Below are 25872 nucleotides of genomic sequence, written 5' to 3'. Positions count from 1 at the left end.
TAATAAATCAATGTATATATTAAAGTATATATTTAGGTTAGCAAAATAAATATATGTATTTAGTTGACATAACACGTACAAAATATTGTTAAAATAATTTTTATACGTAAGTTAATTATTATAATCAACTATTATAAATGGGAAATAAGCCACAATTTAACTAAAAAAATGATTTTATTAACGTTTCGACGTCCAAATCGGATGTCATTGTCAAAATACAAAAATTAGTCATATTAAATAAATTATTAGAAAAATTTTTTACTAAGCAACACCATTTTTGTTTAATTTAATAATATTTTGTATTTTGACAACGACGTCGAAACGTTAATAAAATTATTTTTTGGTTAAATTGTGGCTTAGTTCCCATTTAGAATAGTTGATTACAAAAATACCACAAGGATAATAGCTTCAGAACAAGTTAATTATTATTGTGTAGGTCTTCTTTTTATTTTAATCTTTTACGGTAATACATACTATTTCATTTATAACTAAAAAAAATATATATTAATTTATAGTCTCTTATCTTTTTCGTACTGTTTTAAAATGTTCTTAAACTCATTAAAAGAACTAAATAATTGTCCACACTCCGTAGTTAATTTAAAAACAAACACTAAACAAATAAAAAATAAGAATTCACTGACACTCTAACTTTTTTATTTGCGTACACGGTAACGTATACCTAGACACAACCTTATATTTAGGTATATTCTTCTTTTCCTTCTTTAGTTTATTGGCCTCCACCTACTTGGGTATTTGGCAAGTTCATCGTCGTGGAATAAGTCAAAAATATTTATATTCTAATGACATTTATCGTATGTCATTGTAATAATAATATACCAGTTTGTTAAAATTGTAGTTTTATACTGTTTTTGAAGGAAAGGAACGAATTTTACTATTGAAAATAAAACCATTTTGTAAAAGTACGAAATTTTCTATGAATAGTTCAAACGATCAAAAACACTTGTAACGTCACATAAATGTATTTTCTACTGACGTTTATAACGTCTAATTTAAAATTCTGTTTATTTTATTGGAAAAATGTAAATGTAAAGCCAAGTGACGTCACGATGCGTTTTGGACCACCTGTTTAAATTTGAATTTTTAATCGTCTTTAGGGGCCAAACGAAAGACAAACAAAACTTTTTTTTCTTTTATACATGTTTTAAATTATGTTGTGTGGTGATTTATAACATTTTTTTCGAATTTAAAAATTTATGCAAGTTCCCTATTGCATGAAAATTTGGATATAGGTTATACTTACCCTCCACTTCAAAGTTGAAATTGTGCCGTTGGTTGATTTTACTTGGGGGGTGACAGTCACCCCTTCTCGGGGGCGAAAAATCACATATTCAAGATAAGTCCGGAAATGGATAAATTGACTAATTTTAAGCAACTTTTGTTCTATAGAGTTTTTTATGTAAGTCAATACTTTTCGAGTTATTTTCGATTGAAAATGTTTATTTTTCGACAAAAAAATTAAGTTTTCGGACGGTTTTCGCAAATAACTCAAAAAGTAAATACTTGATCGAAAAAAATTCCTTAGCAAAAGTGTAGCTTATAAAAAACTGAAAAAAAAATGTTTATCAGTAAAGTCTACCAATCGAGTAAAAACAAAGTTGTAGCTCATGAAAAATACGTTCTTGTGCGTCTAATTTAAAATCGAATATTTCAAGGTGAAATCCTCCAAAAATTAAGTACTTTTCAAGAAAAACCTGTTTAAACTTTTTTAAAGTGTTTATAAAAAGCTTTATAAGAATTGTTCATAAAAGTTTGTAGCATTAAAAATAAGCGAGTTACGCTCAAAATAAAGTTGGCCCTCTTTTTTTTTTGTAAAAAAATCATGCAAATCTCACCGTTTTTAGCTCCTCAAATGAAATTAATCGCTACCGCTTTACAAAAAATTTACTTACTTATCTATTTTTTATATGATCTGTCAGTATCACCGGTTTAAAGTGCTTATTTTTGAAAAGTTTATAGTCAAGAAAGCTTGAACGGGTCACTAATCACGAGTGTATGCAAATTTTGAACAGCCATATCTTAACCAATTTTTGTCTTGCGGAAAAACAAAATGAAACTAGCATATTTATAATAACAAAACCTATATTTTTTACTCTTTAAGATTTTTCTTAGCACTAATACTTTTTAAGTTATTTTAAAAAAAGGAAATTTTAAAAAAATTTTAATAAAGTTTTGTTTTATTTTAAAACCAAATTTTTTCAAAAATAAACACTTCAAGCCAATCAAACTTACAGATCATATAAATAATATACATACAGTTAAAATAAATGGTAAAGCGGTAACGATTAATTTTATTTAGGGTGCTAAATAGAGGGAGATTTTCACATTTTTTTTTACCAAGAAAATGGGCCAAATTTTTTTCAGTGTAACTCGTTTATTTTTGGTGTTAGAAAATTTTTAAAAAAACAAATATACAGTTGAGTCCGCGAATCTTTACCCGTGCGTCATCATTTAAAGCATACGCAATAAGATGATGATAAGTCGAGAATTTAAATTTACTAAACGCAACAGCAAGTGACAGTAAGTGACTTGCTGTTGCGTTTAGTAAATTTAAATTTCCGACTTATCATCGACTTATTTCGTATGCTTTAAATGATGACGCACGGGTAAATATTCCCGGACTCAACTGTAAATATTTTTTTAGGTACTTTAAAAATGTTGATAAGCTTTTACCAAAAATAGCTTAATTTTTCGGTGATTTCGCGTTGACTTATTCGATTTGGAATTAGACGAATAAGAACGTATTTTTCATGAGCTACAACTTTGCTTTTTCTCAATTTATATACTTTACTGATACACCAATTTTTTTTTTGTTTTTTTATAAGCTACACTTTTGCTTAGAATATTTTTTTCGATAAAATATTTACTTTTTGAATTATTTGCCAAAAACGGTCTGAAAACGTAGTTTTTTTGTCGAAAAATCAACATTTTCAATTGCGAATAACGCGAAAAGTATTGACTTACGTAAAAAACTTTATAGCACTAAAGTTGCTTATAATCGGTCAATTTATCTATTTCCGGGCTTATTTTAAACACGCGTTTTTCACCCCCTGGGAAGGGGTGACAGTCACCCTCCAAGTAAAAGCAACCAATGGGACAAATTCAACTTTGAAGTGGAGGGTAAGTAGAACCTAAATCCAAATTTTCATGCAATTCGAAGTTGCCCCTGAAAATTACACTCCAAACCGGTCATTTATTGGGCTATTTGTATAAATAATTTTAAGAATATCGTTGAATCTATCATTTTACTTTGATCAATTATATTTTTCTTTCTTTTTATTATGCTGAATCCGAATATGGTATAACAATTTGAAAAATCTTATAAAGATACTCTTACACAGTATGTCTGCGTATCTAGCAACCATATGAGAAACATTTTTTTTATCAATTTTACGAAAAAAATTTATTCTTCATAAAATGCTCTGCATAGTCTAAAATATAAAGGTCAACCATCAGATACTAAATTTTATCAATTTTATATGACTTATGCCAAAAATATGAATTTCGTTAAACAGTAAAATGCCTTTATATCCCAGAGCATCAAAAATTGTTATTATGAAAATTTATTTGGAATTAAAAACTATGTTGTAATATACAATTACAACCTTCTAATTAAAAAAAAAATTTCAATTTTTTCTCATAATCATTTTATTACAATTATGATAACTATTTTATTATCAATTTTACGAAAAAAGTTATTTTTCATAAAATGCTCAACGTGGTCTAAAATCTGAGATACAACAATCAGATAGCAAACTTTTTCAATTTTATACTATGTATGTAAAAATATGGATTTCGCTTAAAAGTGCCTTTATAGTTCATAATATTTCAATAGAAGGATGTAATTGAATATTAAAACATAGTTTTTAGTTATTTATTGAAATATTTTAGTTATTGAAACAAACTTTTCTTAATGTAAATTTTCGATATTGTGAAATATAAAGGTACTTTACTCTTGAGTGAAATTCTTATTTTTAATATACCTCGTATAAAATTAATAAAATTTGATATCTAATAGTTGCGTATTAGAGTCTATACGACGCAGAGTATTTTATAAAGAATAACTTTTTTTAGTAAAACTGATAATAAAAAAGTTATCAATAGGTCCCAAGTTACGAAGACATACTGTATAGAAGCTCAAAAAAATTTTTTGTTAAACATTTATTATTGTTGAAGCTTATGATTAAATGCATTTTAGGTAAGTTTTATAGAAAAAAGTTTTGATCACTTTGTATAAACCTTTTTTTAGCTGGTAATTTTCGGTTTTTTATTCCATTTTTTTATCTTTCTTAACTTTTTCTCAAAAAGAAATTGTTTGTTTTATTTCTAAAGTAAAATAGTTAAGTGCATTTTAAAGATTACATAGGTACTAAGTTTTAAAAAACGCCTATAAAATTGTAATATATCTGTTTAAACTTGAGTAATACAATCTTAACATTGTAGTAATTCTGTAACACTACGAAGTTTTCAAAAATATATTTTTTGAGAGGTCGTATCATAGAACTAAATTTTTGAGATTTTTTTTTTGAATAGAACATTGTTTAGTTAAATGTTTGAAAGGTGTATGTGTAAATGTGTGCAAATTTGAGAGTTTAGGCATTTTTAAACAAAATTCTTATCTTAAAAAAAATAGAGATATCTTTTATAAAGGATTTTTACTATATTTTTTAAAGTTTGTCAAGCTACGTTACTTATTTCTGATATATTTCTGATATTGGTTATTCATAAAATAAACATTTTAGAATTAACAGTTGGTTCTTATTTCTACAAACATGAAGCTGTTTCCTATCACACGTCTTTTGGCAGTATGGGCAATATTTCTCTTCTGTGAAACAAAGGGATCTAATAACGGCGTAAAAAGCGACATGATTTCGAAAGGAACTATACATTCAAAAAATCATGACAGTTCCAATCAATCCAATATCGAAATAACTGGAAACACTGAGTTTTACACCCCAGGAGAACAATATGCAGGTTAGTATTAACACTATAGGCTAGCGGCAGGCACCAATCAAATGACCAGGTACTGACCACGGTGTGTCACATACTTTATGTTTTTGATGGTACGATGGTGCTGAAAAGGAAAGTGAGGTTTATTTTGAATTTTATGTGGGGCAACATTGTCAAAATCGCAATTTTACCCTATAAAAATGAAATTTTTTTAAATTTTTTTGCGTTTACCTCGCTACAACTCTGTTCTATTTTAATATTTATTTCTGAAATTTTTACAGTATATAGTTCTCACCTTTCAGAAAATATGGTACCTGCTTTAGGCTTTCAGTCTTATTCTAATAAAGATTATGAATTTTTTAAAGTAAAAGGTGTAGATTCGTTAATTGCAAAGTTTAATCACAAAAGTTGAGTGATGAAATTAAAAATTTAGCTTTTTAACCTTCCGATGACTAACTTTTTTTGTTACACGGATGACCAACGGGGGTAAAAAATGACTCCAAGTCAAAAATGGCAATTGACAAAAGTAATAAGTTGTTTTAAGAAATAAAGTAGTGTATTCGTAATTTTAATTTTAGTATTGTATCAATAAATGATAAATAAACATTTAGTAAAACATATTTCAATCACAACTGAACCAAAACAGGAATCATCATTTTGAACATAGAACTAAAGAAATTTTGAAATATACACTAATTTACGTCGCCCCAGGTTTAACAAACAACTTTTTTCAATATTGGAATATTTCTTACAAACCATTCCACCTAATAGACGGTATTTACTTAATATAAAATTGAAACATGGAAGGCCAAGGGAGTTCGCCTTTGACCCCAAATTCAGAAAAAAAAATTTTCTTACAATATAGGGAATTTTTTTTATTACAAAATATGAGGGTATCTAGAATGGTATTAAAGTGAAATAAAAAAATAGTTAATTTAAAATTGAAAATATTTCTCAATTTATTAAATAAAAACATACATTGGGGTCAAAATTTACCCCCCTTGGTCATCCGAAGGTTAATCACGTTTATGTTAAAACACGGAGTACAAAGAAAGTTCTTTGGAAAGTTTTAGATCACAATGGTTTATAGAAAAAAAACATGGTGCAACTTTTAATATCAACATTATAAATCTCCAAAATAACGGTTATTTTTCGAGATACTGACCATGGGTGGGGAATGGCTAATTTTGAGTAGCCTTACTTACTTTATGTTTTTGATGGTGCTGAAAACGAAAATGAAATTTATTTTGAATTTTAGGTGGGAGAATATTGTCAAATTTGCAATTTTACACTAAAAATAGAATATTCTCCTGAAGCTATTTGTTTGTGGTATTTATGTAATGTATAATTCTAATTGGGAAATAAGCCTCAATCTAATTTAAAAAATGGTTTTATTAACGTTTCGATCTCAACTTCGGACGTCGTTGTCAAATTACACAAAATATTAATAAATTAAACAAAAATGTTGCTTAGTAAAAAAAATCTTCCAATAATTTAATTTAATCTGACTCATGCATATCGGCAATTCAGACATAATATATTATACATTTTTAAGTAGAAGACTTTAAAATGATATTGCCAATACTGATTAGTTGCGTTTCTGGGACGACTGTATTATTTACCTGAAAGAAACAGATAGTAAAAAGAGAAAAATTAAAGAAGCGGCTCTAATTATGCCAAATGAAACCAATTGTGTCGCAATTTCCTCGGTAGAATGCAGTAGGGTGTGGTTAACCATAATAAAAGAGGAAGTCAATAGAAAGAAAATACCACGATTAGTAAGTCAATAACATATCCAGGATAGTACATAAGTTATAATTTAGTATTATTTATATATCTATGTATTATTAATATTATATAATTTAAAATAACATACATATAAAATTGGAATTTGGTGTTAGTTTTGAGAGTAAACTGAATATAAGACCAAATACTTACAATGTCGGGATAGTATCATGAGGCTTTTTCCTGGTTTTTTCTCGTTATTTACTATGGAATCACTAAAACGAGAATTTTACTGTCACCATTGCATGTGGTTGTCTTCTTAAAGAAAGATCACATGCTATGGTTTTTTTGTGACGGATATTCTTGAGTTAAAGTTGATTTCATGTAATTGAATGAACTATCTTTCAATAAAGTCGTCCTGGGAATGCAACTCATAAATATTGGCAATATCATTTTAAAGTCTTCTACTTTAAAATATATAATATATGTCTGAATTGCCGACATGATGAATGAGTCAGATTAAATTAAATTATTAGAATAATTTTATTATGAAGCAACAACATTTTTGTTTAATTTATTAATATTTTGTATTTTGACAACGACGTCCGAAGTGGTAGTCGAAACGTTAATAAAATCATTTTTTTAAGTTAAATTGTGGCTTATTTCCCAATTAAGATACCTACCACAAATAAAAAAAAATTAAGTCCCGTTTTTTTGCGTTTAACTCGCTACAACTCTGGTCCACTTTAATTTTTTTATCTGAAATTTTTATAGTATTTATATTTCTCACCTTTGGGAAGACTATTAGACCTATCTGTTATAGGCTTTCAGTCTTTTTCACATAAAAGTTAGGAATTTTTTTAAAATAAAAGGAGCATATTCGTGAATTGCAAAGTTAAGTCACAAAATTTGAAATTTATTTTTTTCGATCACATTTATGTTAAGATATGGAGTCCAAAGAAGATTTGTGGGGAATTTTAGTTCTAAATGTATTAAACTGTAAAAATGTTTAAAAAAATGGTGCAACTTTTAATTTTAAGAAAAACGTGATTTCATTTTTTATCTTTAGGGTAAAATTGCGATTTAGACACTGTTTCCCCACCTAAAATTCAAAATAAATTTTAATTTCGATTTCAACATCATGAAAAACGTAAAGTAAGACCAAAATTAGCCATTCACCAGCCATGGCCAATATATTAAAAGTTGCATCATCTTTTTTCTATAAAACTTTTTGTTCTAAAACTTTTAGAAAATTCTTTATACTCCATATTTTGATTAAAAAGCTAAATTTAAAATTATTTTTACTCAACTTTTGCGATTAACCTTTGCTATTCACGAATCTGCACCTTTTACTTGAAAAAAATCATATCTTTTATTATTATAAGACTGAAAGCTTGAAGCAGGTACCGCGGTGTTTAGAAAGGTGAGAACTATGTACTATAAAAATTTAAGAAAAAAATATTAAAATGTAACAGAGTTGTAGCGAGGTAAACGCAAAAAACGTGATTTTTTTTTATTTTTAGGGTAAAATTACGATTTTGACAATGTTCCCCCACATAAAATGCAAAATAAACCACGTTTTTGTTTTCAGCACCATCAAAACCATAAAGTATGACTAAAATTAGCTATTCACCTCACCGTGGTCACTATCGAGAATTATTTAATCGTTTTTTTTTTGTGGTCTGCCGCTCGTCTAATATGGTCTGTTTTTAAACTATGAGGAGCAATTCAAATTTACCGCGCCGTAATGCTTGTTTGTAATTGGGCCAACCTCAGGCAAGTTTACCCCACTGTTATCAGAATTTGGCATTAATGGTATTAATGGTATTTATGAAATTTTGGCACTACTGGCATTTCATAGGGTAATTAAGTTATATAGGCGAATTTTTGTGTTTTCTGCGTTATTCCTTTAATTTTTAGATTTTTAGTATCCTTTTATATAAAAACCAGTTGTTTTTAGAACTCTTTAGCGAATTATGAGTATAATAATATAATATATTTATGGATTACCGTCGAAGGCCGACATGATCAACCAAAAAAGAAGATGTATCTGGTGGTTTTTCTAGTGACTTTCTTGGGTGTGAATCTGTCTTTTTAGTTTACTTCTCCTGGTTTAAAAATAAACTACAGTATAACTATAATAATATAAAATAACTATTTAACTTTTCGATAAAAATCACTTTATATTAAGGGGGGGGGGGGGTATGGTTTGAAATATTTATTTTTTTTTATTATTTTAAATAAAAGTGCATACTTTCAAGAATACTCTCTGAAAATTTCAAAATAATCGGATTAAAATTACCAGAGATGCAGGTGTTGAATATTCCTACTTTCGACTCGCGTTGCCGCGACTTCGCGCCAGCATGCTTGAGCGTAGTGAGAAACGTTAAACAACTGTTCGCCTTCTCTTTTGTAGATTACTCCGCAATTCAAAAAACATATTTTAATGTTCATCACTTTACGATTTGGCAGACAAATAAGAAGATGAAGATGCAGTTGTCAAAACTTTAAACGTATTTTTCTCAAAACTGCTTTTTCAAATGCGGTGGACATTGTAACTGAAAAACTACTTGACCGATCTACCTGAAATTTTGCATAGATTTTCTTTAGACATTTCGTGAGGTAACAACGTCGAGATATTTTTCGTTTTGTGCTTATTTTTTGTTCAACAATATTAAATCGGTTAATTTTCACAAAATTTTTATCAAAAATTTCGTATTTTTTATTTTTGAGTGATACCAAAAATTCAAAAATCATTAAAAATAAAAAAACTCGACGTTGTTAACTCGCGAAACTCATAAGCTAATTAAATCTTTTTGAATTTTTTGTTTCGTATGATCCAGTGATGAGTTCTGATGTCCACCGAAAAATCCATTTTTTTTTAGCTGCCTGCCAAAATTTGTCGCCAATGGCTTATTTTTCAATATTTTGCATTGAATTTTTTCTTAAATATTCTTTGAATTGTACTTAATATGTTTATTTAATTTAAAAATAAAATAATTCTACCATAGCTTCGAAAAAAATTCACAAAAATGTGCTTGATATGTTGATTTCAAACCATACCCTCCCCTTAAAACTGATAAAATATAGTCCATTTACTAACGGTTTTTGCTTCAAATTTTAAAGAACCGCTTGGATTGATATGAAATTTGGCACACACATAGCTGACATGTCAAAGAAAAAAAGTATGTGTGCTTTTTCCCTAAGGGTAAGTTTAGCACCTTCTCGGGGGTAAAAAAGTAGATGTTCAATAATTTCGAAAGTAAAAAAATATAGGTTTTACTTTTCTATTTTGGATTTTTTGTTTTTCTGTAAGCAAAAATTGGTTAAGATATGGCAGTTCAAAATTTGCATACACTCGTGATTAGTGACTTGTTCAAGCTCTTTCAACTACAGCGCTGTCAAAGGTAAGCACTTTGAACCGATGAAACTTACAGATCATATTATAAACAGTACATACACGAGTAATACGGGAGTCACTATAGAACGAAAATTTGCACTGTTTCGGAAAAATTCCAAAGCTTATATTTTTCTAAAACTTTTTTTGTTAGTTTATATACATGTTAGGTAAAAAGTTCTACTCACAGATTTAGGCGCTAATTGTCTATTAATTTTTTGTTATTAATAATTTTAAAAATATCTTGAATTCATCATTTTATTTTAATCAACAATGTTTTTATTTTTTTGTTGATTATACTGAATCCGAGTCTGACATTACAATATGAAAATTCAAAAAAAAAATTGAGCTGTTATACACAGTATGTCTGCGTAACTAGGAACCATATATGGGAAACTTTTTTATTATTAATTTTACGAAAAATAGGGATTCTTAATAAAATGCTCTGCATGGTCAAAAATCTAAAACCCAACCATCACATATCAAATTTTATCAATTTTGTACGAGGTAGGTCAAAAATATTAATTTCGTTCAAGAGTAAAGCACCTTTATATTTCAGAATATCAAAAAATTTTATTATGAAAAATTGTTTGGAAATAAAAACTATATTTTAATCTACAACTACATCCTTCTAATTGAAAAAAAAAATGCAAATTTTTCTCAAATTACGAATACCCAACATTATTTTGCGATCAAGTATGATAACTATTTCATTATTGATTTTATGAAAAAAAAGTCATTTTTCATAAAATGCTCTACCTGGTCTAAAATCTAAGATGCAACTATCAGATATCAATTTTTTTCAATTTTATAAGAGACATGTCAAAAAATATGAATTTCGCTTAAGAGTTAAGTAGGTACCTTTATAGTTCACAATATTTTAATTATAAGGATGTAATTGAATTTTGAAACATAGTTTTTTTATTTCAAACACCTTTCCTTAATAACAATTTTTGATATTGTAAAATATAGATAAAGGTACTTTACTCTTGAGCGAAATCCATATTTTGTGACATACTTCGTATAAAATTATTATCATTTGATATCTGATGGTTGCATTTAAGATTACATACGATGAAGAGCATTTTATTAATAAAACTTTTTTTCGTAAAATTGATAGTAAAGAAGTTCTCAATAGGTTCCAAGTTACCCAGACATACTGAATAAGAGCTCTAAACAATTTCTTTTTGAACAATTATGATTGTTTAAGCTTTAGGGCAGTCAATGAGGGTATTTCGCTCCGACTTTCATTCTACTAAATCGATTTACATACTTGATATTTTTACAGTAAGTAGGAAATAGCTCAAGAAACAAAGTCTACCCTATATACTATGGCGCTTTTTATCTTGGGGGCGGATCCCACACCTTTAAGGAGATGGAACATTTGTTGGTCAAAATAACCACGGAAGTGGCTAGAAAACGTGTTTTTTTTTTATTAAACAATGAACATATTCACTCAATTCAAGAGGTATTGACTTAGTGAAAAAAACTCTATAGAATAAAAGTTGCTTAGAATTAGTCAGTTTATCCATTTCCGAACTTATTTTGAAAGTATATTTGTTCACCCCCGAGGAGGGATGAAACTCATCCCCAGGGCAAAAGCACACATCGGCACAATATCCCTTTTTTTCTATGACATATATGCCAAACGGATCTACGAAAAAAGGTCGCCAACAATTATTGGTCGAGCGAAAAAATGTCGCGCACATTTGAGCGCGTATCAAAAGGTCGCCGGCGAAAAAACAGCGCCGACGAAATAAGGTCGCGTGCAATTGATCGCGCGAAAAAAGATCGCGTCAGAAGATATGTTTTCATTTGCATACTTTAACTTTCCTTCACACTTAATCCAGGCTTAGGTCAGATTTAGATGATGCAATAGAACTAAAGGATTGCTGTTAAATAATGACCCAAACAGTTAAATATTTTCTTATTAGTCATTTTAACCTATTGGTAAAAAATATTTCGTCAACCCAATATTGACTTCTAAATGACTTTAGTTTTATTTTCCACTTTAAATAATAGGAAAATAATTGGAAGTAAATAATCCTATTTGAAATTGATCATGTAAAATGTTCGACCAATTTAATGGTCGAATTAAGGTAATTTTAACTGTAAATGTTGTAGGGAAAGTACCTAGAGGTATTATTTCACGACTTGGCAGTGTCGCAAAATTTACCCTTGGTTATTTAAGAGTAAGTTTTAATATAAGCTTAATATATTTTACAGGGTATATACTACATATAGATAGGGTAGGTTAAGGGCTACCATCTTTATTAAAATAAAATTTCCCAAATAAAATAATGATATTGTGGTTAAAAATTATATAACAGGCACAATTTCATTAATACATTGTCACTGGTGAGTACTTATTGAAGATATCATAGTTAAAGAATACATTTATATTAATAACAGATTTGCATACTTTAACTTTCCTTCACACTTTATCCAGGCTTAGGACTGGCAGTTAGTAACTGGCGTGTTTAAAAGTTTTTTTAATTTCAATTTTTTTATTTTTTTCTAATTTTTTTTTTTTATTTTTATTTTTTTGTGTTTTTTTAATTTTTATTTTTTTTTTGTTTTTTTTTAAATTTTTTTTTTTAATTGTTTTTTAGTTTTTTATACTTGCAGTTGAAAATTTTGGGCAATTCCTCTTAAATATTCTAGATTTGGCCGGTTCCCGTATTGCAAACAAATCGTTTTTATTCGCCGCGCTGTATCTTTATAAATTTTTTTTTGAGGTTGTTGGTTTCCAGCTATGTATTGCTCCACTTTTAATCGATTTAAACTCTCTTCTTTCTTTAGCCCCGTAATAAACTTCCATAGATTTGGGTGTGCTGCATTTAATATCGAGGAGAAGCTGTTGTGCCAACCTTCGACAGCATTATTAGTACGCGGTAGATCTTCCTCTATAAATTCGAAGCAATTCCAAAGATTCCTTGGAAACATTGGCGGTCTTCTTTGTTGTCGTCGATCCAATCTGCCTATCCATACATCCTCAAAGTAGTTTATTAAAGGTGTTAGTAAATTTTCATTTTGAGTGTAAAACTCGCTGTCCAGTAGCTCTCCGAATGTTGCAACAACATCTACTTCAGGTACGAAGGCTAGGGCTGCCAATTGTCGCAGATGTAGAGCAAAATTCGCGTCTTCTGTATAAACTTGTTGCAGTCCTGTACCTTGCATGTTTCTCCACAAACATTGTGTGAAATGAAAGAAACATCCACGGATTCTGACTTCAGGAAACTCTTGTTGTAAAGCATTAATTGCTGCTTTTTCATAATCCACCATTATTGTTGTAGGACGTAAACCTGGTCGTAACGTTTTTAATTCATGGAAGAGTCGAGTGTATGTTGCCTGAGTTTTATTAGGAAGTAGAGCAAAAACAGTTGGAATAACGTTGCTATACTGTACGCCATGTATTGTATACAGCTGACCAAACAATAGAGGAGTACATGTGAATGTTCCATCGGCATACCAGTGTTCACAGCTCGCCATCAAAGTTAAATTTCTTTCAGTGGAAAATATTAAAATTCTCTGTTCGTTTGGACCACTGTCAAATAAAAGAAACGGTTCGCCGTTATTGTTTCTGGTGTATTCTTCCGGAATAATAAGCTCTGTTAAGCTTCTTGGATTTGCCGGAATAGCTTCCACTCTTTGGCGTGTGTTCTGAATAGTTCGCTTTAGGGATGAAATACCGGGTGGTGAATTGGAACACGGGCCATAGGAAACTCAATGTAAAATTCTAAACTTTTGAATTAATGCTTCCCTAATTATTTTACATCAAAAGTCATAAGAAACTATTTGTAGAGAATTGAAATCTGTATTGAAAACAACTGTTAATATTTTTCTACGAATAATAATTATTCAAAATTTTGTAAAAATATAATACAATTTTCAGAGAAATACGCCAAAGTTACGCCACACACAGTGCAATAATGTGTATAAAATTGCATTCGGTGACAATGAATTTATTATATTAACAATTTGAACTGTCAATTTCTTTATTTATTTTATCATTTATTGTTTAAAACACAATAAAGTTGATCAGATACCCTCAGTTAAGGAGAAAGTATTAATAATAAAGATATTTTCTTCAGTCAATAGTGTTCTCACGGTCAGTTAAATAGTAACGTGTGGCCTAACATGCCCACACATACCTACTGCGGTAAATACATTATATTTTTCAAAATTTTGGAATGTGTTGAAATCGTAGAACAATTGTAACTTTGGTTTTTAATGCAGATTTCAGTCCTCTACAAATAACTTCTCATGACATTTGATGTAACAAAATTAGGGAAGCAGGAATTCAACAGTTTAAAATTTTACATTGAGTTTCCTATGGCCCGTTTTCCGATTCACCACCCTGTAGAAGGTAGCTGCCCAGTTGCACCCACAGACACTTCTTGTGAAACGGTAGCTATGATTCCTTGTGTTGTTAGTTCAACTTGATGAGCCAGTTCTTTCATTCTGTTACAAGCCTTTTTTGCTTCTAATATTGACGCATCGGCAACGTGGTTGTGACTTGTACTTTTCACTACTTCATCTCCCACTGTGTGAACTCTCCCGGTACATTTATGCTTATTGTACTGAGCGCACTTCCAAATTGTCTTTTGATCAATCGTTTTTTCCTTTCTATGGATATATCCATTATACACCAACATATTGGCACCTTTTTGACTCTTTACGTAAGTTAAGACCATCTTGACAAATCGACAAGCTAATGAATAATGAGATATACGATATTTTTCCCATCTTCTTATACATCCAAAATACATTAAAAAGTAATAAAAGTACGTTTCACGAATATGGAATAATAATTACCACATTAGTGAATAACGCACAATTAGACAAAGAACTTTTGTACAATATTTATTTTAGCATTTCCAATAATGTCTTATCGTAATGACTTCATGGAATTCCTAATAAATACCTACACAATAAGGTGCCCTTATCTAAACTACTTATTCTTCACTAATCTGCATAACGACTTTCTACTAAGAACCAATTATGCTAATTACCGGTCTCTGAAAATACCAAAAATAGGTAAACTGGTACCTGGTATTCGTTTGTATGTAATATATACTGTAAATAGAACTATTATTACTGTACATTTTTAACGATATCCGATTAGGAAGAGCAAACACTTTTAAACACGCCAGTTTTTTGCTGACAGTCCTAAGCCTGTAAAAAGTGTGAAGGAAAGTACCTTTCTGAATTTAGATCCATATATTAAAATTATTCACGTAGAACAAAAAAAAAATACTTTCTTCATGTTAAAAATTGTTCAATTTTCAAGTATATTCACTTGAATAACCTGAAAATACCATATGAAATAATTTCCCATTCTCCTATATTTCCCATCTTCCTACACATCCAAAATAGATTAAAAAGTATTTAGATATACGTTATTTTTCCCATCTTCTTATACATCCAAAATACATTAAAAAGTAATTAGATGGAATTCCAAGACTAATCGGCTCATAATGCATAAAGTTAAAGTATACAAATAGAATTTCTTTAGAACCTTTTTGAAAACCAATTGAATGGTTTTAATAATGTAAAACATGACGCGATCTTTTTTCGCGCGATCAATTGCACGCGACCTTATTTCGTCGGCGCTGTTTTTTCGCCGGCGACCTTTTGATACGCGCTCAAATGTGCGCGACATTTTTTCGCTCGACCAATTGTTGGCGACCTTTTTTCGCGACACCATGCCAAACATAAATATGCCAAAATGCAAAAAATCGATAAATATATATGCTAAATTTCATGTCAATCCAAGCGGTTCTTTAAAATTTAAACGTTTTGCAATATTTTACCGCCAGTGAATGGACTAATAATAAATGAGGCAAAGTTTTAAATATTGTGTAAAGCGTGTAAAAGTATAATACCCCAGGCTGTGGGTGAAAAATAGGTCGATTTCAGGATATAATTCAAGAATTTTTTAAACCTATCAGGTGTTGTAAAGGAAGATGCCAGGAATAACTTCTACTAAAATGTAACCAAAAATATTGAGCGCTTTTTTTATATTGCGATTTTCATTTGTTAAATTTGCAATTTTTAAAGATTTTTAATTTTGCAGCTTAGGATATTGATTTTAGAGAAAAACTTTTTAATATAAAATTGTAGTAAATTAAAAAACCTACAATTTGAGCTATGGTAAGTTTAATTTCGTTTATTGGTTATTGCAAAACAGCCTGCGAAAGGTCCAAAATGGCCGTTTTTCAATTGCATTATTTATTGTACAAATCATTTTTTTTATATTTTTTAAAGCTTTAAAATGAAGAACTTTCAATTCCAAACATAAAAAAAGTTGCAAAGCCCGATTAACGAATTTGTTGCTTAGATATTTTAAATTGTTTATCCCAAGAGGTCAAATGTCGAAGGCTATAACTTTTTATATCGTAGAGAATTGATGAAACATCCAATGTCCTTCTAAAGAGTTATGTTTTCATATTCTGATGTAAATAAATGCGTAAATCATTTTTAAACCTCTAATTTTTGGGTTTGAAAATAAGGGGGCAAATTTCGTTATAAACATTTAGAGCTGAAGCGGCCCTGTACATCCTATGAGTTTTTAACTTACAGATTATTGTTGCTGAAGACGAAATGAAGATTTATAAAAAATAAAAAATTTCTACGACCAACTGAAGCCGAGATAATTTTTGGGTTTGAAAATAAGGGGGCATATTTCGTTATAAACATTTAGAGCTGAAGCGGCCCGGTACATCTTATGAGTTTCTAACTTACAGATTAAAGTTGCTGAATACGAAACGAAGATTTACAAAAAAATAAAAATTTTCTACAAACAACTGAAGCCGAGATAATTGTTTTTTTTTTCTTAAATCGTAGTGCATTTATTTATAACAATTAAGAAATTATTTTACAGTCATTAACTAAAGAAAGACTTATATTATCTTAAAATAAAAATTATCATAAAATATACATTTAATACATTTAATTATTAAAAATTATTTTTAAATCGGTGCTTTTGCGAACGGCCGAATTTTTCAAATCCGCGCGCTCGGAAAATTTTACGTTACTTGTATTAAATTTTGACAGAAAACAATTTAATAATATTACCATTATAATATACAGTCTGTTTACCACTGTATTCGTTTTTCTTGATATACTTTTATATGTGAAATCTCATTTCTGAAGAAATAATATTACAAAAATGATACATATAATAATATATGAAATATATAATTTTATTTTTAATTTTTTCATTGTTATATAAATATAATAATAATAACGTTACTTCTTATTATACAATATAAAACTTTTTCTTCTTGTAGTAACTATCCGCTTTGGATGTTGGCGAAAGAAAAAGTTTTATATTGTATAATAAGAATATTATACAATATAAAAATTTTCTTCTTGTAGTGAGTATCCGTTTTGGATGTTCGCCAACATCCAAAACGGATAGTCACTACAAGAAGAAAAAGTTTTATATTGTACAATAAGAATATTATACAATATAAAACTTTTTCTTCTTGTAGTTTCTTGTAGTGACTATCCGTTTTGGATGTTCTCCAACATCCAAAACGGATAGTCACTACAAGAAGAAAAAGTTTTATATTGTATAATAAGAAGTAACATTATTATTATTATTATATTTATATATCAATGAGAAAATTAAAAATATAGTTATATATTTCATATATTATTATGTATCATTTTTGTAATATTATTTCTTCAGAAATGAGATTTCACATATAAAAGTTTGTCAAGAAAAACAAATACAGTGGTAAACAGACTGTATATATTATAATGGTAACATTATTAAATTGTTTTCTGTCAAAATTTAATACAAGTTACGTAAAAATTTTCCAAGCGCGCGGATTTGAAGCGAGCCGGTTTGCAAAATTCGGCCGTTCGCAAAAGCACCGATTTAAAAATAATTTTTAATAATTAAATGTAAATATATTTTATAATAATTTTTATTTTAAGTTAATATAAGTCTTTCTTTAGTCAATGACTGTAAAATAATTTCTTAATTATTATAAATAAATGCACTACGATTTAAAAAAAAACAATTATCTCGGCTTCAGTTGGTTATAGAAAATTTTTATTATTTTATAAATCTTCGTTTCGTCTTCAGCAACTTTAATCTGTAAGTAAGAAACTCATAAGATGTACAGGGCCGCTTCAGCTCTAAACGATTATAACGAAATTTGCCCCCTTATTTTCAAACCCAAAAATTATCTCGGCTTCAGTTGGTCGTAGAAATTTTTTATTCTTTATAAATCTTCGTTTAGTCTTCAGCAACAATAATCTGTAAGTTAAAAACTCATAGGATGTACAGGACCGCTTCAGCTCTAAATGTTTATAACGAAATTTGCGCCCTTATTTTCAAACCCAAAAATTAGAGGTATAAAAATGATTTACGCATTTATTTATATCAGAATATAAAAATATAACTCTTTAGAAGGAGATTGGATGTTTCACCAACTCTCTACGATTTTTTTTTTCAAAAAGTTATAGCCTTCGACATTTGACCTCTTGGGATAAACAGTTTATAATATCTAAGCAACAAATTCGTTAATCTGGCTTTACAACTGTTTTTTATGTTTGGAATTGAAAGATCTTCATTTTAAAGCTTTAAAAAATATAAAAAAATGATTTGTACAATAAATAATGCAATTGTAAAAAACGGCCATTTTGGACCTTTCGCAGGCTGTTTTGCAATAACCAATAAACGAAATTAAACTTACCCTAGCTCAAATTGTAGGTTTTTTAATTTACTACACCTTTCTATTAAAAAGTTTTTCTCTAAAATGAATATCCTAAGATGCAAAATTAAAAATCTTTAAAAATTGCAAATATAACAAATGAAAATCGCAATATAAAAAAAGCGCACAATATTTTTGGTTACATTTTAGTAGAAGTTATTCCTGGCATCGTCCTTTACAACACCTGATAGGTTTCAAAAATTCCTGAATTATATCATGTTTTTTCACCCACAGCCTGGGGTATAAAGCGACTTAAAATTTGCAACCATTAAATGTTCTTGTTTTATTGTTTTTATCACAAAAAATAACGTGAGTGAAGACTAAAAAACAAACGCAACATGAGTACTCTGATCTCAAATTTTTCTTAAGATGGTTTCGTATACGATCATTCAGTTCAGATTTAATATTGTTTTTATTTACTAAGTGCTACAATCTGGTCATTGACCAATGAGTAACTTTTTATCTATCCTATCTTACTAACTACTTAGTATCTAAGATTCACCCTTTGATGTCTTCTTAGTTGTCTTTATTATTATCATTGGGGCACTTTTTGTTTGCGCACCATCACACAAAGCACTTCTTTCCATTTTATCACGCACTACACCGACACGTTGCTTGCACACTAGTTGCGCAATGCTCCGCTATTAGCTTTGTCGCACACTACACCAACTCGTGAGGTTTAGTCCTCTTCAGTCTCCTTTTCTGGTTTGAGTTGTCCAGGAGCTGGATGACCTCAATATCTTCGTGGAGGAGAAGTCCTTTTTCATGACTCTCTGCATGTTTTCGGATTCCTTTGTTGACGGGATCCATTCGTAGATCCTTGTGGAGGTCATCATTACGGATGTAATCTTCGCGTCAAGATATAAGAAATTTGGCCTGGCGCTGGTGGGATGTCCCTACCGATTTAGTATCATAATAACAAACAACAACCCCTTCAGGAGCGGATTCGCTAAAATTATCGGTCTTCCTTCATCTCTAAATTTAGATATAGCATCCAAGTATTCATTTCTCCATTTAATTAGACGAGGAGAATCCATTATTGATGATCGCTTATTAATTTTCTTGTATCGAAAACCAATGTGATTAAAAAATCTTGATAAAGTTAAAGGCGAATACGTAATGGAATAGTCTTTAACAAGTTGATCGTAGATCATACTAAGCGTTGGAACTAGGTTCTTTGAATAGAAATTGTAAATTGCTCTTCTAATTACCTCAGCATCTTTTTCATTTACTGCTTTATGTGTAGAAAAGTCACTCCGCTTTTTACGAGGTTGAATTCTATTCGTAACAATTTTCCACACTGTTGTATATGGCATCCTTGTCAGTCGAAATGTTGTCTTGATGAGGAATTTACCGTCTTCTGGATTTGGATTATCTTCTTTCACAGTTTGATAAACATTCCTAATAATTTCTTTGGCATCATCAGATAAATGTACACGTGTTTTACACTTAGCACTAGCTTCACCGACTTCAGACATTTTACTTGAATACTCGCGATCTAACCTTCTATCTAAATGCAAGAAAATAACTGCCTGAATGTGCAAATGTCAAACTTAAATATGTTTGCCCCCCTTTCATAATGTTCCATAATGTATGTTTTCTGGATAAATAAATGATACTTAATTTTACCTAAGTACATATAAGCACGAGAATTATGTGTAACGCTATAGAATAATAATTAGAGGTATATCTTATCTTCTAACTAATGCTCTTTCTAATGATTCTTTAATTTTTTTTATTTAAAGATAGAAAGCTGCATTATCGGAAGTCCATTTTGTTTAAAGTGAAAACGATATAAAACACAATATAATCTAACTCCATAAAATTCACGTAATGAGCGCATTGGACATAAAAATTGTTTGTGATCGTTTGTAATTGATTCCAAGCAAGTTAATTTCAGATGACTAAACGAGTTCGTCTACAGTAAAAAAAATTTTTAATACATTGTCTAGAAATTTTAATTTTAATAATTTATTTGCATTTATAGGTAACGAGTCAGTCCTGTAAATAATATAAAGTACGGCCCTAGTAGCTGTTCCAAAACTATTGCTACCCGTCGCAAAGACAATTGAGGGATTAGTAACGTCAACTATTTATTATGATACTAAATCGGTAGGGACATCCCACCAGCGTCAGGTCAAATTTCTTATATCTTGACGAAAAGAATACCATGGTGCGTTAACTATGAGCCTTAATCCCTTAATACTTTGTTTTGAAAATATTGAATAATTAATAAACAAATTCTATTATGTAATCCAGTAAATTCTCCTCTAGGTAATAATTTAGTAATAATTCAGAAGGAAATTCTTTTTAAATTGTTTTCATGGTGTCCCAATAAAATAATCTTTCGTTAAAGAGATTTTTAGTCAAGGTTACATGAGATTAGAGTTATATTATTTTTTTTAATTTCTAAAATTGATATTCGCGTGCAAATTCTGCTGATGTGTGGCCAAATCCAGACCTACTAGTGTATTTACCAGTTGCGTTAAATCTCTGAATAACTCTTTGATTTGTACAACAATATGTAGCCGCAGAATATTGATTACGACCATAATTAATGAATTAATCCACAGCTCGTGTTGCATCCATCTATGTTAAAGTAATATTGTTGGAATTTAATTAAAATGCATTTTAATATTAACTTAAACTGCAAATCGGTAGGGTAGAAAAATCAATTCGACAAAAAAAGAGTTTCCGCTAACGATATAAAACTTGAAACAGACAAATTCATGTGGTTTACATGTTAGTAAAAAGTAAAAGTAATAATAAATTAAAAATATTGACAAATTGAAGAGTCTCAGATGCAGAATCCACCAAAAATGGTAGATAGTTATTTAAATCTGAGACAATTCGTTTTGAAAGTTCTTTCTGGTACATCCTTAATCTGCGACTTTTTCAATTAATAAGACCGCAGACGACGACTATAGAAAACGAAAGGGAAACGATCACATTCCGCTTTCATTCGTCTAGGAAAAAAGGACAGAAGAGGAACTTTCAGTACTCAAATTCGAGTAAAGATAGAAAAATAATAAATGATGGTTTTGCTTGTTTTCGATTCAGAGGGATGCACACCCGCTGGACAGGCTGCTTCTACCATTGCAGGCGTCATCAGCAGCGTTCGTTGGCGTGCACTCCTCTGAATCGAAAAATAGCTGGACCATCAATTTAAAGGGAATCTGAAAGATAATTCAAAATTAGGACGCGATACAGCGACATCTCTTAACAAATTGAAGAGTCTCAGATGCAGAATCCACCAAAAATGGTAGATAGTTATTTAAATCTGAGACAATTCGTTTTGAAAGTTCTTTCTGGTACATCCTTAATATATTATATATATATATATGAATAAATATTGAGTCGATTGAATCTCGCACCTTTTCTAAAGATATAAACGGTAGAAAATATATAAAAATCAAATTAACACTTAAATGAACTCACTAAGTCTATTTGACATGGCCTAGATTTACATATTTGAATATTTTTTTTGAATTTTTTTAAAATATACAAAAAATATTTCTTTCTTTTATTATAGAAAATATCGCGTCACCTAAAACACTCTTAGTTATAAAACTATAGATGCATCAAAAGTACATTACAATTTGTATAATAGACTGGTTTTCAATTTGCTTAATCTAAAATTTGCTACATCATATTCTCAAGGAGACTAAAGCGGATAAAAGAAGTACCTACTTTAAAACTTGGGAGGTTGTAACAAAAATAAGAAAACTTCTGTTGGAGTGAAAGTAAAAAGAAGGATATACTCCAACAGAAGTAAGGAAAAAGGACAGTTACTAGATAACTAAATAGTTGTGGCTATTATGAAAATAAAAATGAAGGGGCTTCAGCGGTGAAGCCGTAGTAGAAAAAAAATACTACTTTCCAGTAGTATTAGTGGAGGAAAGTGAAAAGATGTAGAACTGAAGAGAAGGGGGTTTTAAAAGGGATAATAGTAGAAGTGGGAAGAGACAGAGGCAAACTGAATAGAGTTGGCTAGCAAGAGATACAAGAGAACAACTTGATACTCAAGGATGGATACGGCTCGTTTGCATGCCTGTCGAAGAACAGTAGCTCTATGTAGATAGTAATGATGACTAAAAGATGAACTAATAAAATAAGAATAATGTACTGAAGAGGAATGAAGATGAATAATTTTTAAAGACGAACAAGATAAATAAATCTAACAAATCATGGGCGCCATGAAAATGATCTTCGATCATTTTCCCAGGTATCTTATACTGGTGTCAAATATTAAATATATTATATCTGTAATAATGAACATAAAGGAATAATAAAATTCATGATATACAAAATAAATAAATATTTATTAAAATTAACTACCAGATTTTTAACAATCTCTGAGTTAGACAAATTAAATATAATGTGACTCTAAAATGACATATGTTATATAAAAGCTATATTTGTCTAAGATAATAACAATAATGTTACCTGTTACAAAACTTAAAGGTATAAGTACCTCTTACTAACATATAGGGTACAACTCACATGAGATTTCTGCCCAATGGTTATAGTACGCTTGCTACGTACAACCGAATTAAAACCCGAAAAATATGACTAATATATAAATAAATAGGCACAAGCCTGGCGAAGAGAAAATACAATAATGAAGTAAGTAAGCTAAGTATACAATGAATGAAATAGAAATGAAGTTGAGATAAATACCGACGATGACCTAAATTAACCGAACAAATGGAATAAAGCGAATAACAATAAAATATTTGGGAAACAAGCAAGTAATATTACAAAATAAATTTACCCGAATTACATAAACCAATATCAAAGCAATAATAAAGTATCAAAAACCTAATTTTCTCTAGGCTTATTCCTGCGCACAAGAAGTTACCGTAAATACAAAGTTTGGGAACCAAATATATCATATAAATATGTCATATAAAAACAAAGGTACGCTAAATCTCAAAAAAAAAATTTAAACATAATGTATCAAATAAATGTCTGATATATAAAAACCATAGTTACTTAAAACACAACACTAAATGTTCCCAAACGACTCCTAAAAAGGTTGCTGCTGCATCCTCAGAAATGAGCATCAGGATGATGCGGCCCCATGCCCTCCGTAGGCCCAGGTGGCAGGACGAAAAGGAGGTGGCAGGACGAAAAGGAGCTGGAATGCTCCCGAAAAGCTTGTTCCCAAAAATGACTTACTCCCAATGGTGACTTGACTGTGGCTGTGGTGGTTTCCCTAGGTGGTCAAAGAAGGGGCTACGACTTCATCTTATGGTTTCTCCCAAATGGCTAAAAAACATTCCCAGTTTTATTTCCCATTTGAAATATGAGCAAAAAGTAAAGGGAAGAAGAAATAATTGAGGAAACTTTTTAGAAGGAACAGTATAGAAAAACCGACCATTAAAAATGGAACAAAAACCAATTTTAGGTAACTATAGGTTTACTCAGGTAACCTTGAACTATTTTGAGTGTGAAGACTTGAACAAATGACATTGAATGTGAAATTTGAATATGATTTATCTGAGAGAATATCTGTAAAAATATATTGAATTAATAAAAATATTGGATGTTCAGTCAATTTAAAACCTACAGAGAAATGATAATTATTTCCAATATTAATTGAGAATTGCATATGTTTGGTTATGTCTAACAAAAATCTATTAATATATAATTTTCCTTGAATGAATGTTCAGTAATCGAAATAATATACATAAAATCCAAATAATGAATTGACTAAGAAATTTAACAATGAACCTAATATATCAAATGTTCCATCACAAAAAAAAACCAGGCTATATATAAAAAAATTATTATGAAAAAATAAATATTTTAGCGGGTTGATTCTTATCCAGATTCCATGAGGTGTTGAGTTCCACACATGTTTCCATACTCCAGACTCCAGATAACTTTTCACTTGAAAATTAACCAAAAATAATTCAAGTAGTTGAAATTATCAACCCGCCATTGGTATAACCGATTCGAACCACAGCCCACAGTCAAGTAAAAACGTTCCTCTCTCATTCAGCGAGGAAGACATCAAACTCTCACGGAAGACGAATTAAATGACAAGGAACGGTTCAACTATGTTCCGTACACTGTGACGTCACATGAGAAGTCCTTTACGAGAAAATTAAGAACTTAATTAAGCGATCAAGAGAAAATAATTTTTAAAATAATTACAGCGCTAAAAATGATATTATAACGGGTGGACCGTTACAAGGTCAGACATTTGAATATGTCTATCTATCTATAGCCTAAAATCTATTAATGTACTGAATAAATGCTTCTCACATTTGTCTCCATTTGTCTCTGTCTTCTGTTTGCCTTTTCCACATTGTACCTGCGCTTTGCCCAATGTTATCTTTCAATCTAATTTTTGCGATTGACCTCTTGACCTTTTTGCAGTATATGGTCTATAACGGCCAATGTCTTTACTCCATCTTCTATCTTGATATTTTTCGTTGTGCCCAGCCCATTTCCATTTTCACATTACATCACATTACTGTGATGGTAATAGCTTTTTAATCTCTATGTTGTACAGGCATTAGCCTATATAGGTACATATAGTAAGTCTCAGCTTTTCAAAAAATTTGGAAACCACTAGAAGACTCATAAGACGCTAGGACTGTACATTTTTTGATTTTATCATTTATCATTGTCATCTGTGCTAGTTTCCATTGTGATGGGAAACAACATAATCCCATTATAGAGTTAAATAACTGTGTGAGAAATTGGAAGCCGTTCTATGGGAGTTGCTGATGAGTTTTTCCAGTAATAGGGTCATATTCTGGGTTATATTTTGGATCGATGATGTATAATATTTTTTACTTCATGTTTTGTGAATATTTTTTCTGGAACTTCTTCTAGTTTTCAAAGTTATTTATTTTTGTGCCTTATTTAGGTCTGTTTTGAGCCAACGGCATAGGATAACGAAGTGATAAGCCAACTAAAATAAAGCAGTGGGAACAGAGTGTTTAGTTATTGAGTTTATTAAATATGGAGAGGATATAGCAAATATTGTATAACCTGATTAAACAGATTAGGATAAAAAAATCAATGCCTAAAGAA

General features: G+C 29.8%; 1 protein-coding gene across 2 annotated transcripts in view; it reads left to right on the top strand.

The window, feature by feature from the left end:
* Positions 1-25872, top strand: part of LOC114334146 (peptidoglycan recognition protein-like) — a 62293-nt gene that overhangs the window by 26568 nt on the left and 9853 nt on the right. For both annotated transcript variants that reach the window (XM_050658495.1, XM_050658494.1), the window contains exon 2: positions 4761-4992. In XM_050658495.1, coding sequence (XP_050514452.1) covers positions 4791-4992 — 202 coding nt within the window. In that variant the 5' untranslated portion in view covers positions 4761-4790. The remainder of the gene's footprint in view (positions 1-4760; positions 4993-25872) is intronic.

The sequence above is a fragment of the Diabrotica virgifera genome, chromosome 8 (genome assembly GCF_917563875.1).
Source record: "Diabrotica virgifera virgifera chromosome 8, PGI_DIABVI_V3a".
NCBI classification, from domain to species: domain Eukaryota; kingdom Metazoa; phylum Arthropoda; class Insecta; order Coleoptera; family Chrysomelidae; genus Diabrotica; species Diabrotica virgifera.
This window is presented reverse-complemented; position numbering and strand designations above follow the sequence as displayed.